This window comes from Symphalangus syndactylus, chromosome 24 (assembly GCF_028878055.3).
Source record: "Symphalangus syndactylus isolate Jambi chromosome 24, NHGRI_mSymSyn1-v2.1_pri, whole genome shotgun sequence".
NCBI classification, from domain to species: Eukaryota; Metazoa; Chordata; class Mammalia; order Primates; family Hylobatidae; genus Symphalangus; species Symphalangus syndactylus.
Window position 1 is genome coordinate 33912406 of NC_072446.2, and position 13487 is coordinate 33925892.

The window sequence follows — 13487 nt, forward strand, 5'->3', positions numbered from 1 at the left end:
ACAAGCAAAGAATAAATCAGAGTATGATGGGCATCCTTGCGTCATTATAGAGGCTGGCAGGCAGCATGGTGTGTGGGGTCACGGAAGGCCCCTCGCAGGCACTGACCGCCAGCTGAAACTTGAATGGCAGAAAGCAGCCAAATGAGGGTGGAGGGAGGTTCCATTCAGACACAGCAGCAAGTGCAGAGGCCCTGGGAAGGGAAAGAGGAGGGGGAACAGCAAAGCGGGAGAGCCTGGCCAGACAGTGGGGAAGGAGGGGCCCAGGAGGAAAGGGGGCCAGGCAGGACCTGAGCCGGAGCAGGTGGGCTGAGTGAGAAGTGGAATCTTATTACACGAGTGCTGTGGAGGGTGGGCAACAGCATAGGGAAGGAGTCTGATTTATGTTTCGCAATGAGGTTGAGGCCAAGCCTGATGGTTCATGCCTGTAACCTCACCACTTTGGGAGGCCGAAGTGGGAGGATCGCTTGAGGCCAGGAGTTTGACACTAGCCTGGGCAACACAGCGAGACCCCCGTCACTACAAAAAAATGTTAAACAAGTATGCCAGGCGTGGTTTCATGTGCCTATATTCTTAGCTACTTGGGAGGCTGAGGCAGGAGAATCACTTGAACCTAAGAGTTCAAGGCTGCAGTGAACTAGGATCATGCCACTGCACTCCAGCCTGGGTGACAGAGCAAGACCCCATCTCCTAAAAAAAAAAAAAAAAAAAAAAGAAGAAGAAGAAGACGAAAGAAAACAAACAAAACACTGAGATTGTGAGAATCAAAGGTCAGAGAGGACCTCTCAGGATCCCTGTCCCTAGCTTGGGGGTAGAAATCAGACTTCCTGAGCCTTGAAGCTTTTTGGAGAATTCAAAGAGACAGGGAGAACCTCACGGTTGTGAGTGAGATCTCAGGAGAGCTGCTGTATTTTTTTGAGAAAAATAGAAGTGACTATGTTTGTACATTGTGGATTGTGAAGAAGTCAGAAGTCCAGACAGGAACATATATATGCAGACTATACATACAGCAAGGTCCGTGCAACACATGCCAATCTGCAGACGTGCACACAGATGGACATGCACACACGTGTGCCCACAGATACGCAGGTAGGTGATGCTGATAAGCTCAACCCCATGGATGTCAAGATGTGAAGGAAACTAGTCCACTCATCCACGTGAGAACTAATAGGGACTGTAGTGTGCAAAACCTTAGCCTCCTCTCCTCACACACCTGAACATGCACACCTGCCATACAACACACGCAGGACACGCGTGCACATGCGTGTGCACACACATTGGGCTCACATGCTCACACTTGCTTCTTCCCCCATCAGTTTGACATTTCTGGAACAGACATTTCCAGGAACAGGGAGTCCTGCCTTTGCATGGCTTCCCCTCTCCAACCAAGGCCAGTGACATCCAACTCTCCATCCCTGCACAGGCTAAGGGCTTGGGCACACTCACTAGGCACCACGGCGAAGGCTGGGAGGTACTCAGCCGTGAGCAAAGGTGTCGGCAGCTTCCGGATGAACCTTTTGAGCAAATCGGAGGCGTCATTGTGATGAACCTCGTCCCAGCTAAAAAGGCCAGCATAGAAGTCTCTCTCCAGCTTCTGTTCCAGCCCCTACAGGAAAGCGGGGCATGAAAACACAGTTGGCCCAGGGCTCCGGTAGAAGTTGCTCTACCGCTTCTCTGGGGCTTGGTTCCTCATCTGCAAAGTGGGGCCAACAAGAGCACCTCCCTCGTGGGGTTAAAGTAAGGACGAGATGGTCTAATGTGCGTGTCAATGAGCACAGAGCTCTGCTCATTAAACGTTGGTGGTCTGACTCCAGGGCCCACACTCTCTGCCACCACGCTTATTGTGCCACCTTCAGCCTCTCAAACCCTCGACCCACACAGAGACCAAAGACAGATCACTGGCGAGCCAGTGACTGGATTCCCTCCCGGGTTAACACACATGTGAGGATGGGAGAGATGCAGCCTCAGTGAAGCGGGGGAAGCCAAACCATTACCTTGACTCTGGCCTGGGATCCGGGCACCCTGAGAATGCCTTCTGTGTCCAGTCCTCTCTTTTCCAAACAGGACAGCAGCTGTCAGAAAGAGAAACCAGCATTTAAACCAGGAACCGCTGAAAAGCAGGATTCAAAATGATGTGTTTGTCTCCCATGGAAATCAGAAAGAGGGGAGTACCGGGAGAAGGGTTTCCTTCATAATAATATTAGTTTTTGTGACCACTTCCATGAGCCAGGCATTCTGAGAGCTTCATATACATTTTTCTCATTTAATCATTGATAAGAGGAGAATACTGTTATCATCATCCCAATTTACAGATATTGAAAGGGAGGCTAATGAAAGTTCAAAAATCCACCCTTGACTTTAAGATTCAGAAGTTAAAAAGGAAAAAAAAAATCCACCCCAAGGATCACTTGAGGCCAGGAGTTCGAGACCAGCTTGGGCAACATAGTGAGACCCTGTCTCTACAAAAAAAGTTAAGACAAAAATTTATAAAATAAAAACAACAACAACAACAACAAAAATCCACCCCAGGTCTCTGAGCTAGCAAGTACCAGAGCCAGAATTTGAACCCAGGTCTGCCTGATTCTAAAGCCCATCCTTTCACCCCTTTGCTAGATGTCTCCTGACAATGGTCCCCCGAGCCAGCCTCCGAAGGATTAAATAAACCCAAGCTGGGGGTGACTTACGGCTTGAAGGACCAGCGGGACTTGTGTGCTGGGGAGGACTTTGTGGTCAGCTTCTAGCAGGCTGTCAAGGGGCACACCGAAGAGGCGAGTTTCTGCAGGAAGTCAAAGAGCAGAGGCACGTTTCACTTCCTGGAACAATCACTGGGCTCTGCCCTGCAAGATCTCCTGGGCAACTAGAATCAGACGCTTTTTCCTGTGGAGGGACTGAGCTCTCTAGAGAATGGTGGACCCAAACCTCTCCTCTTGAGCAGAACATTTGGCCTCAGCAGTAATGAAAACATTACTGCTGAGGAGATATGTCTCAGAGCAGAAAATCTCAGCTGGTGAAAGAAGTATTGAAAGGGCCTGGTGCGGTGGCTCAAGCCTGTAATCCCAGCAGTTTGGGAGGCCAGGCGGGCGGATCACCTGAGGTCAGGAGTTCGAGACTAGCCTGGCCAACATGGCGAAACCCTGTCTCTACTAAAAACACAAAAAAATTTAGCCGAGTACGGTGGCGGGTGCCAGTAATCCCAGCTACTTGGGAGGCTGAGGCAGGAGAATCGCTTGAACCCAGGAGGTGGAGGTTGCAGTGAGCCGAGATTACACCACGGCACTCCAGCCTGGGTGACAAGAGCGAAGCTCCATCTCACAGAATAAAAAAAAAAGTATTGAAAGGGAAGCACGCTGCTGCTTCAGAAGGCACCAGGTATAAAAAGGTAACAGCAGTCCTGGGTAGAGCTCTGGCTCTGCAGGATGGGCCAGGTCCTAGAGAATGTATTCCCTGGGTCAATCTTAACCACCTTGGCTTGAGGTCTTCTCAGGCAAACTCCTCCTTCCACATTTTCTCCACACCTTCTTTCTCCCTTCCCCGGCCTACCCTACCTCTGCTAGATTCCTCCCCCTGGTCTTTTTTATTCACCATCCTCTTGTTTTAAAGAAACAAACCAAAAAACCAAACCAAAACAAACCAAAAAATCACAATGCATAATGTTGACAATGATGCAGTGAGATGAACGCTTTCATACACTGCTGAAGGGCAGTATTATCTCAGGAACTTAACTCATAAGTACAATCTAAAGTAATCTAAGATGCATTCAAAAGTATATATACAGCAGTAGTGACTGTGTCTTATAATAGGAAAGACATGGACATCAAAAATGCCCACTAATAGGGAAATGATTAAATATATTAGAATACATCCACGAGGAGAAAAATAGTGCAGTGATTAAAAATCATGTTTTCACCAGGCAAGGTGATTCATGCCTGTAACCCCAGCACTTTGGGAGGCTGAGATGGGAAGATCACTTGAGCCCACGAGTTCGAGACCAGTCTGGGCAACTTAAAAATACTGCATCTCTACAAAAAATACAAAAATTAGCAGGGCATGGTGGCACACACCTGCAGTCCCAGCTACTCAGGAGGCTGAAGTGGGGGGGTCACCTGAGCCTGGGGAGGTTGAGGCTGCAGTGAGCTGTGATCATGCCACTGCACTTCAGCCTGGGCAAGAGAGAGAGAGACTGTGTCTCTAAATAAATAAATAAATAAATAAATAAATAAATAAATAAATAAAAATCATGTTTTCAAGGAATATTTAATAGTTGTGGTAAATGTCACTATTGTTCTAAATTCATTGCCCCTCTTTGTATCCACACCCTCTGCCATGTGAATTTGCAAATCTTCCCATTAGGGAAGCACAGCGTACTTCCTCACCCCTTGCTAGGCCATGTGACTAGTTTGGACCAATGGCATGGTAACCTACAAGATGCAAGCAGAGGCTTAAAATGCATTGTGTGGTACAGTTTGCCCTCTGAGCTTCTGCTGTCACCATGAGAGCATCCTCCAGATGGCCAGCTGGTCCCAGGAGGATGAGAGACCTGTGAGCAGATCTACACTCAGCCAACAACTTGGAGCCAAGCCCAGCCTAGATCAGCCAAGCTACACCCAGTTTACCCACAAACATGTGAGCAAGAGTAAAGAATTCTTAAGTCATGAATTTGGGGGTTGTTTGTTATGTAGCATTATCATGACAACCACTAAATGATACAATAACTGGAAAATGTCCATAATTCTATTATATATAATATTCTATAATATAGATCTATATAATATATTCTATTATAGATAATGGAATTATGAAACAGGGTCTCATAGTTCTATATATACAGAATTGAGACAGAGTCTCTCTCTGTCACCCAGGCTGGAGTGCAGTGGCATGATCGAGGCTCACTGCAGCCTTCACCTCCTGGGCTCAAGTGATCCTCCCACCTCAGCCTCCCGGGTAGGTGGGACTACAGGTGTGCACCACCACGCCTGGCTACTTTTTCATTTTTTGTAGAGATGGGGTCTCACTATGTCACCCATGCTGGTCTCAAACTCCTAGGCTCAAGTGAGCCTCCCACCTCGGCCTCCCAAAGTGTTGGCATTATAGGTGTGAGCCACTGCTCCCAAACCATAAGTATATAATATTAGGTGAAAAAAGGATACACACATATACACACAAAGGAAGATAATGCACTAAAAGTGCTTTTCTGAATTATATTTTTTCCTTTTTGTATTTTACTCTATTTCACAAGTTTCCCACAATGAGCAGGAATTATTTTCATATGCAGGAAAAAAAAATGTAAACAGAAGGAATTTAGAAGCTGAGCATGTTGGCCAGGTGTGGTGGCTCACACCTGTAATCCCAGGACTTTGGGAGGCCAAGGCAGGCGGATCACGAGATCAAGAGATCAAGACCATCCTAGCCAACACGGTGAAACCCTGTCTCTACTAAAAATACAAAAATTAGCTGGGCATGGTGGTACGCACCTGTAGTCTCAGCTACTCGGGTGGCTGAGGCAAGAGAATTGCTTGAACCCGGGAGGCGGAGGTTGCAGTGAGCCGAGACCGCACCACTGCACTCCAGCCTGGTGACAGAGCGAGACTCCGTCTCAAAAAAAAAAAAAAAAAATGCTGAGCACCTCTTGCTGGGAGAGTCCGTGTGCAGCTCCCTATGAGGACTGTGGCCACAGGGCTTCCCCTGGGCCGGGGCTGCTCACCTGCCGCTTTCCACTTCCCCGCCTTGCTCCTCTTCAGGTCCAAGCCGAGGATGTCACAGAGCGCGGTCAGCTCTATGAGGGCCAGAGAAGGTACCTTCCTCATATCCTGCAGGGACAAGTCTCCTATCCTTGTCACGCCAAGTCTGCCTTTGGGGATGGTAAAGTTCTATTAATAGAGAGGGAAGTAAAGACAATTTGTCAGGCTATGTGTCTGATGTGTATTTTGGGGCTCCCCCTTCTCCCCAGGGCATTTAGGCCGAAGGAAGAGCAGCGTGGATAAGAGCGAGCACTCAGGAGTCCATCCTCAAATCAAGTCCAAGCTCCACCTCTTGCAAACGGAGTGACATTCTGAGCCCGATTCTCCATCCATAATCATAAAATAGAGCCTACCTCAGAAGATTTTTGCATGTTTGTTTGTTTGTTTGTTTCTTTGGAGACATGGTCTTGCTCTGATGCCCAAGCTGGCGTACAGTGGCATGAACACTGCTCACTGCAGCCCCCACCTCCTGGGCTTCATTGATCCTCCTGCCTCAGCCTCCTGAGTAGCTGGGACTACAGGTGTGCACCTCAACAGCCGGCTAATCTTTGTATTTTTTGTAGAGACAGGGCTTCTCTGTGTTGCCCAGGCTTGTCTCAAACACCTGGGTTCAAGCGATTTTCCCACCTCAACCTCCCAAAGTGCTGGAATTACAAGCATGAGCCACCGCAATGGCCTCATAAAATTTTAGTGGGAGCAAATGACCTAATGGGTATAAAGTGCTTGGCACAGTCCCAAGCACACAGCGAAGTCCCAAGAAACAGAAACTGTTTTCACTGCCTGCCCTCCCACAAGAGGACCTGGAGAAGAGGGATCACCCCATGGGCTTCTTATTATTGCTTCTACTCTGGTCCTTTGTTCCTCTGCCTCATCGGGTCTGTCCCCAGCCTTGGCCATGCCACCCGCAGAAATAAAGAATGCTCAACCGTGCCATCTAGAGGCCACCTTGGGAATCTGCAGGCAGCTCCAGGCTTTCCTGCCGCCCAAGGTCAGAGAAGGCAAGCAGGAGGGCCAGGCTTGCTCAGCACTGCCTGGAGGGCGTGGCCGGACCACTTCCCAGTGCCCCTTTCGAGTGCTCAGAGGGAAAGAAATAGTAATTGATGCTTATAATACAGCCTAGTGCTTGCGGCATGGGCTATGGAGTCACACCCCCCGGGGTTCAAATCCTGACTTTACCTGTGAGTGCACGCAAATAATTTTACCTGTGTGTTCATCTGCAAAATGGAAGTGACAACAGTATCTACTTCACAAGACTGTTGGTGAGATTAAATTCAATAAAGTGTATGAAACATGGTGCCTGACACATAGTGAGTACTCAATACTTATTACTAATTTTTAGTTTATTAACACAATTATCACCAACTTAATAGAATGAAATTAAATCAAATATGTGAAGTACTTGGCATAATGCTAAGTGTATGGTAAAAATCAATATGTGATGTCTTTAGCATTATTATTATTATTCGGAGGAGAGTCTTGCTCTGTCACCCAGACTGCAGTGTATGGGCACAATCACAGCTCATTGTAACCTTGAACTCCTGAGCTCAAGTGATCCTCCTGCCCCAGCCTCCTGAGTAGCTAAGATTACAGGCACACACTACCACATCCAACTTTTTTTTTTTTTTTTTTTTTGAGACAGAGTCTCACTCTGCCACACAGGCTGGAGTGCAGTGGCATGATCTCTGCTCACTACAATCTCTGTCTCCCAGGTTCAAGCAATTCTCTTGCCTCAGCCTCCCAAGTAGCTGGGATTATAGTTGTGCACCACCATACCCAGCTAACTTTTGTATTTTTAGTAGGGATGGGGTTTCACCATGTTGGCCCAGCTGGTCTCAAATTCCTGACCTCAAGTGATCTGCCTGCCTCGGCCTCCCAAAGTGCTGGGATTACAGGCATGAGCCACCATGCCTGGCCCACACCCAATTATTTAAAATTTTTTTTGTAGAGATGGGGTCTTGCTATGTTGCCCAGGCTGGTCTCAAATTTCTGGCCTCAAGTGATCATCCCACCTCGGCCTTCCAAAGTGCTGGCATTACAGGTGTGCACTACCATGCCTGGCCCTTTAGCATGATTAATTATTATCATCATTCATAATTTAACGGAGAAACACTGTCAAATAAAAAGACAAGATAATGTTGAATATTATCTCTGATGTTTTAGAAATAGAAATTCATTATTAAAAAATTTTAGGCCAGGCGCAGTGGCTCATGCCTGTAATCCAAGCACTTTGGGAGGCCAAGGTGGGTGGATCACGAGGTCAGGAGATTGAGACCATCCTGGCTAACACGGTGAAACCCCATCTCTACTAACTATACAAAAAATTAGCCAGGCACGGTGGTGGGTGCCTGTAGTCCCAGCTAATCGGGGGCTGAGGCAGGAGAGTGGCATGAACCCAGGAGGCAAAGCTTGCAGTGAGCCGAGATTGCACCACTGCACTCCAGCCTGGGCAATAGAGGGAGACTCCGTCTCAAAAAAAAAAAATTTAGGCCGGGTGCGGTGGCTCATGCCTGTAATCCTAACACTTTGGGAGGCTGAGACGGGCAGATCACCTGAGGTCAGGAGTTCAAGACCAGCCTGGCCAACATGGTGAAACCCTGTCTCTACTAAAAATACAAAAATTAGCTGGGTGTGGTAGCACACACCTGTAGTCCCAGCTACTCGGGAGGCAGAGGCACGAGAATCACTTGAACGTCGGGGGTGGAGGTTGTAGTGAGCAAAGGTTTCACCACGGCACTCCAGCCTGGGCAACAGAGTGAGACTTTGTTTCAATAAATAAATAAATAAACAAACAAACAAACATAAATGTTATTTGATGTACTATGATTAATGGAAAATATTATCACTAAGAGAAACTAGGTGTAGAGTACGTGGGAGTTCTGTTTTTGCAACTTGTTGCGGACCTAAGAAAATTCCATTTGAATGAGTGAAAGTACTCTCACATTGGAATAGAGGCTACTGCAGGGGGTGGGGCTGGTTTCCTAAGCAGTAGAGAGTGGTGGTCAGTTGGGAAGGCTCCGGGGTCAGGCTGCCAGGTGTTCCTGTCCTGGCCTTTGTGGGAGCCAATTCTGTCACTTCTCCTCTCTGAGCACCACGATATGGTTTGGCTATGTCCTCCCCCAAATCTCATCTTGAATTCCCATGTGTTGTGGGAGGGGCCCTGTGGGAGGTAACTGAATCACGGGGGCAGGTCTTTCCCAGGCTGTTCTTGTGATAGTGAATAAGTCTCACGAGATCTGATGGTTTTAAAAAGGGGAGATTCCCTGTACAAGCTCTCTTCTCTTGTCTGCCGCCACATGAGATGTGCCCTTCACCTTCCACCATGATTGTGAGGCCTCCCCAGCCACGTGGAACTGTAAGTCCATTAAACCTCTTTCATGCCTTTATCAGCAGTGTAAAAACAGACTAACATATGCCACTTCTCTCTCTCGCTCTCTTTTTTTTTTTTTTTTTTTAGGTCTTGCTCTGTGGCCCAGGCTGGAGAGCAGTGGTGCAATCGTAGCTCACTGCAGCTTCAACCTCCAGGTGCAAGTGATCCTCCTGCCTCAGCCTCCCAAGTGGCTAAGACTACAGGCCTGCACCATCACACCTGGCTATCAAAAATTTTTTGTAGAGATGGGGTATTGTTATGTTGCCCAGGCTGGTCTCAAACTCCTAGACTTAAGCAATCCTCTCGCCTTGGCCTCCCAAATTGCTGGATTACAGGCGTGAGCCACTGGGCCCGACCCTACTTCTCTTTTTTTCTATCATACAGTCAGGGAGCAATGAGGGCACTGGAAGCCTTGGGAACAATGCCCTGGGCCAGGGCAGCCCTCAGTAAAATGTTACCTAAGATTGCATCAACTGCATCATCACGTGGTTAAAGAAGAAACACTTCCTTTAGTAATAGAGGGACTGTGAAAGACTATATTTACTCCATGAGAGAAGTCAGAATAGTGGTTATCCTGCAGGGAAAGGAACTACCTGGGAAGGGCATGGGGGAGCTCAGGGGGTGGTGGGGTAGGAAGTTTCTTTCTTTCTTTCTTTTCCCATATTACAAGCCATCAAGCAAGGGAGGAAGTTTCTGTACTGATTTGGTGGTATTTACACAGGCATACACACCAAGCTGTACATGGTAAATATCTGTGCACTTAACAGCAAGTTATAATTCAATCTTTAAAAATCTAACTAGCAATGATTACATCCTATTTGGAAGGAACTATGCTGGGATAACTGAATATTTTGGGAAAAAAGAACGGCCAGGTGCAGTGGCTCATACCTGTAATCCCAGCACTTTGGGAGGCTAAGGCTGGAGGATTGCTTGAGCCCAGGAGTTTGAGACCAGCCTGGGCAATGTAGGAAGAACCTAACTCTAAAAAATTTTTAAAAATTAGCTGGGCATGGTGGCATGCAACTGTAGTCCTAGCTACTTGAGAGGCTGAGGTGTAAAGATAGCTTGAGCCTGGGAGGTTGAGGCTGCAGTGAGCTGAGATGGCACCACTGCACTCCCGCCTGGGTGACAGAGTGAGACCTTGTCTCAAAGAAAAAAAAAGAAGGAAAGAGGGAAAGAAAGGAAGAAGAAAAGGAAGGAAGGAAGGTAGGTAGGAAGGAAAGAAGGGAGGGAAGGATGGAGGGAAGGAGGGAGGAGAAAGAAAGGAAAGGAAAGGAAAGAAAAGAAAAAAGAAAGAGAAAAGAAAGAGAAAGAAAAGAAAAAGAAAAACAAAGAAAGAAGGAAAGAAAGAAAAGAAAGAGAAGAAGAAAAGAAAGAAGGAAAGAAAGAGAGAGAAAAAGAAAGGAAAAGAAAGGAAGAAGAAAGAAAGAAAGAAAGAAAGAAAGAAAGAAAGAAAGAAAGAAAGAAAGAAAGAAAGAAGGAGGAGGAAGAGGGAAGGGAAGGAGGTAAGGGAGGGAGGGAAGAAAGAACAGAACTAAAATATTGGGTCTCTCCCTGTCACTCCAGGCACAAAATTAATTTTAAAAGTAACTAGAAAAACATGTTGATGGACAGTTATGAGCTTGCTGGAGGAGGGAAGGCTTTCTAAGGATAAAAACAAAGAGCATGGAGGCAATACTGACAGGACTGTTAGACTGTAGGCATCCTGCTCCCCAGTCTTGACACTCAGTAAATATTTGTGGTATGAAGTAAATGAATGAATGATTCAACAATTTTTGTGCTGGATGCCTGTCAGTGTGGAAGGTGTGAAGAGACGGGTGCTGGTGCCTGAGCACAGGGGTACCTAGCCACCAGCCCTGTGGACAGCATCCTCACCGGCAGGGAACACTTGCCCCAGGCAGAGATGCCTCCCCGGGATGGCCTGCTCCTCTGCAGGAGCACCGCAGCTTGTTCTGAGTAGGCAGAGTCCATGTTGAAGGCTTCTTCCCTCCCAGCCTGCTCCTGCAGCCCCCGAGGCTCTGCTGCTGCAGGGGAAGCAAAGCAGAAAGGCAGTGAGAACCGGCTGCCAGGAAGCAAGTGCTTGGGTTCTGGACTTAGGCCCTTAGTCCTAAGAAGTGATCTCCCAAGCTCAAGTTCAAAGCCCCAGGATCAAATCATTAGGTTTAGGGCTCAGGCTCATTGCCTAGGAAGTGATTTCCTAGCTATGGCCCATTGCCCCCAGGAAATGATTTCCTAGCTAAGACCCTCACTGCCCCAGGAAGTGATTTCCTAGCTAAGGCCAATTGCCCAGGAAGAGATTTTTCCCATCTTGAGCCCCATGGGCCTGATGGCAACAGCTCACTTAAGGGCCCAACCTGTCCCCTCAGGGCTCCTCACTACTGCCCTTAAGCAGGGAAGGCAGGGAGTCAGCAGGAAGCAGGAAATGCTGGGAGGTGTGCACATTCTCTTATTTCACAGAGCAGCCCTTTATGCAGCCTGGAGGATTCTCAGGGTCCTGGAGAATGAAGACCACTTACCTGGAGGAGACTTAGAGGCCCCGGAACTGAGCTGGGTCCCCTTCATACTGGAGTCCCCATTCTCTGACGACATTTTCTATGCAAATTACAGACAGTGCCCAATTACTCATGTGGGAAGCCAACAATGCTCACACAACCCCGGGAGATAGGAGCCACCCACAACCCCTTTTCACAGATGGAGCTGCTGAAAAGAGAGGCTGAGTTACTTGCCCAAGGTCCCACAGCTGCTAAGTCGGGGAATGGGCACTGGGGCCCAAGTCTGGCTGGCTCCAAAGCCTGTGGTTTTAATCACTGTTATGCCACTTTAGAGGTGCTCCAAGAAAGATGATGCCCACAACCTATCAGACTTCAAGTGTCAGCAGGATACACAGTGACAATAAAAAAGTATTTTGTGCCAGCCGGGTGCGGTGGCTCACGCCTGTAATCCCAGCACTTTGGGAGGCCAAGGCTGGCGGATCACGAGGTCAGGAGATAGAGACCATCCTGGCTAACACGGTGAAACCCCATCTCTACTAAAAATATAAAAAATTAGCCGGGCGTGGTGGCGGGCGCCTGTAGTCCCACCTACTCGGGAGGCTGAGGCAGGAGAATGGTGTGAACCCGGGAGGCGGAGCTTGCAGTGAGCCGAGATGGCGCCACTGCACTCTAGCCTGGGTGACAGAGCGAGGCTCAGTCTCAAAAAAAAAAAAAAAAGGACTTTGTATTGATAATGAGGTAGGAGATGGGACTTTGGCTGAAACAGGGAAGAGGCAAAAACACCTCTCCATAAGACATGCCCACAGTGCCATGACAGTTTACCATTGCCATGGCAACACCTGGAAGTTACTGCCCCTTTTCTAGAAATTTCTGAATAACTCACCCCTTAATTTGCATGTAATTAAAAGGCAGAACTGCACCTGAGCTGCTACTCTGGACACACGGCCTACGGGCTGGCCCTGCTGCTGAGCTGCTGCTCTGGACACATGGCCTATTGGGTGGCCCTGCTCTGCAGCAGCAGTCACACCACTGTATCACTGCTGCCTCCATAAATTTGTTTTCTTCTACCACCAGCTCACTCTTGAATTATTTCCTGAGTAAAACCAAAAGCTTCCAGAGCTAATCCTCAATTTAGGGGCTTGCTTGCCCTGCATCAAAAACAATTATGTAGAAAGAACCTAGGCTTTCAGGCTCACCCAAGGACACACAGTGGCAACAGGCATATATGCAGTGGCATGCATGGGAGATGAAGACCTACATGCAACATAGGCACATAGTGGAAGGCAGGGAGACATATGTGTGCAAGCCAATGCACTCTAAATACACACACACCAACACACACACCAACACACACCCCCACACACCAACACACCCCCCACACACACCCCAACACATACACACCAACACACACACACCCCAAAACACACACACCAACACACACACAACACACACACCAACACACACCCCCACACACCAACACACCCCCACACACACCCCAACACATACACACCAACACACACACACCCCAAAACACACACACCAACACACACAACACACACACAACACACACACCAACACACACCCCCACACACCAACACACCCCCACACACACCCCAACACACACATACCAACACACACACCCCAACACACACAACACACACAGCCAACACACATACCCCAACACACACCAACACACATACCAACACCCACACACCAACACACCCCTACACACACCCCTACACACACCCCAACACACACCAACACACATACCAACACCCACACACCAACACACCCCTACACACACCCCTACACACACCCCAACACACAAACATCAACACACACATACCAACACACACACACCAACACACCCCAAAACACATACACCAACATACA

The 13487-nt window shown here is 48.1% G+C and overlaps 1 protein-coding gene across 2 annotated transcripts in view; it reads right to left on the reverse strand.

The window, feature by feature from the left end:
* ARHGAP40 (Rho GTPase activating protein 40) overlaps positions 1 to 13487 on the reverse strand; it is a 48791-nt gene that overhangs the window by 9724 nt on the left and 25580 nt on the right. For both annotated transcript variants that reach the window (XM_055266623.2, XM_063633550.1), the window contains exons 4-9: positions 11619 to 11694; positions 10978 to 11126; positions 5699 to 5864; positions 2682 to 2773; positions 1992 to 2069; positions 1444 to 1603 (exon numbers count right to left, since the gene is read on the reverse strand). In XM_055266623.2, coding sequence (XP_055122598.2) covers positions 1444 to 1603; positions 1992 to 2069; positions 2682 to 2773; positions 5699 to 5864; positions 10978 to 11126; positions 11619 to 11694 — 721 coding nt within the window. The remainder of the gene's footprint in view (positions 1 to 1443; positions 1604 to 1991; positions 2070 to 2681; positions 2774 to 5698; positions 5865 to 10977; positions 11127 to 11618; positions 11695 to 13487) is intronic.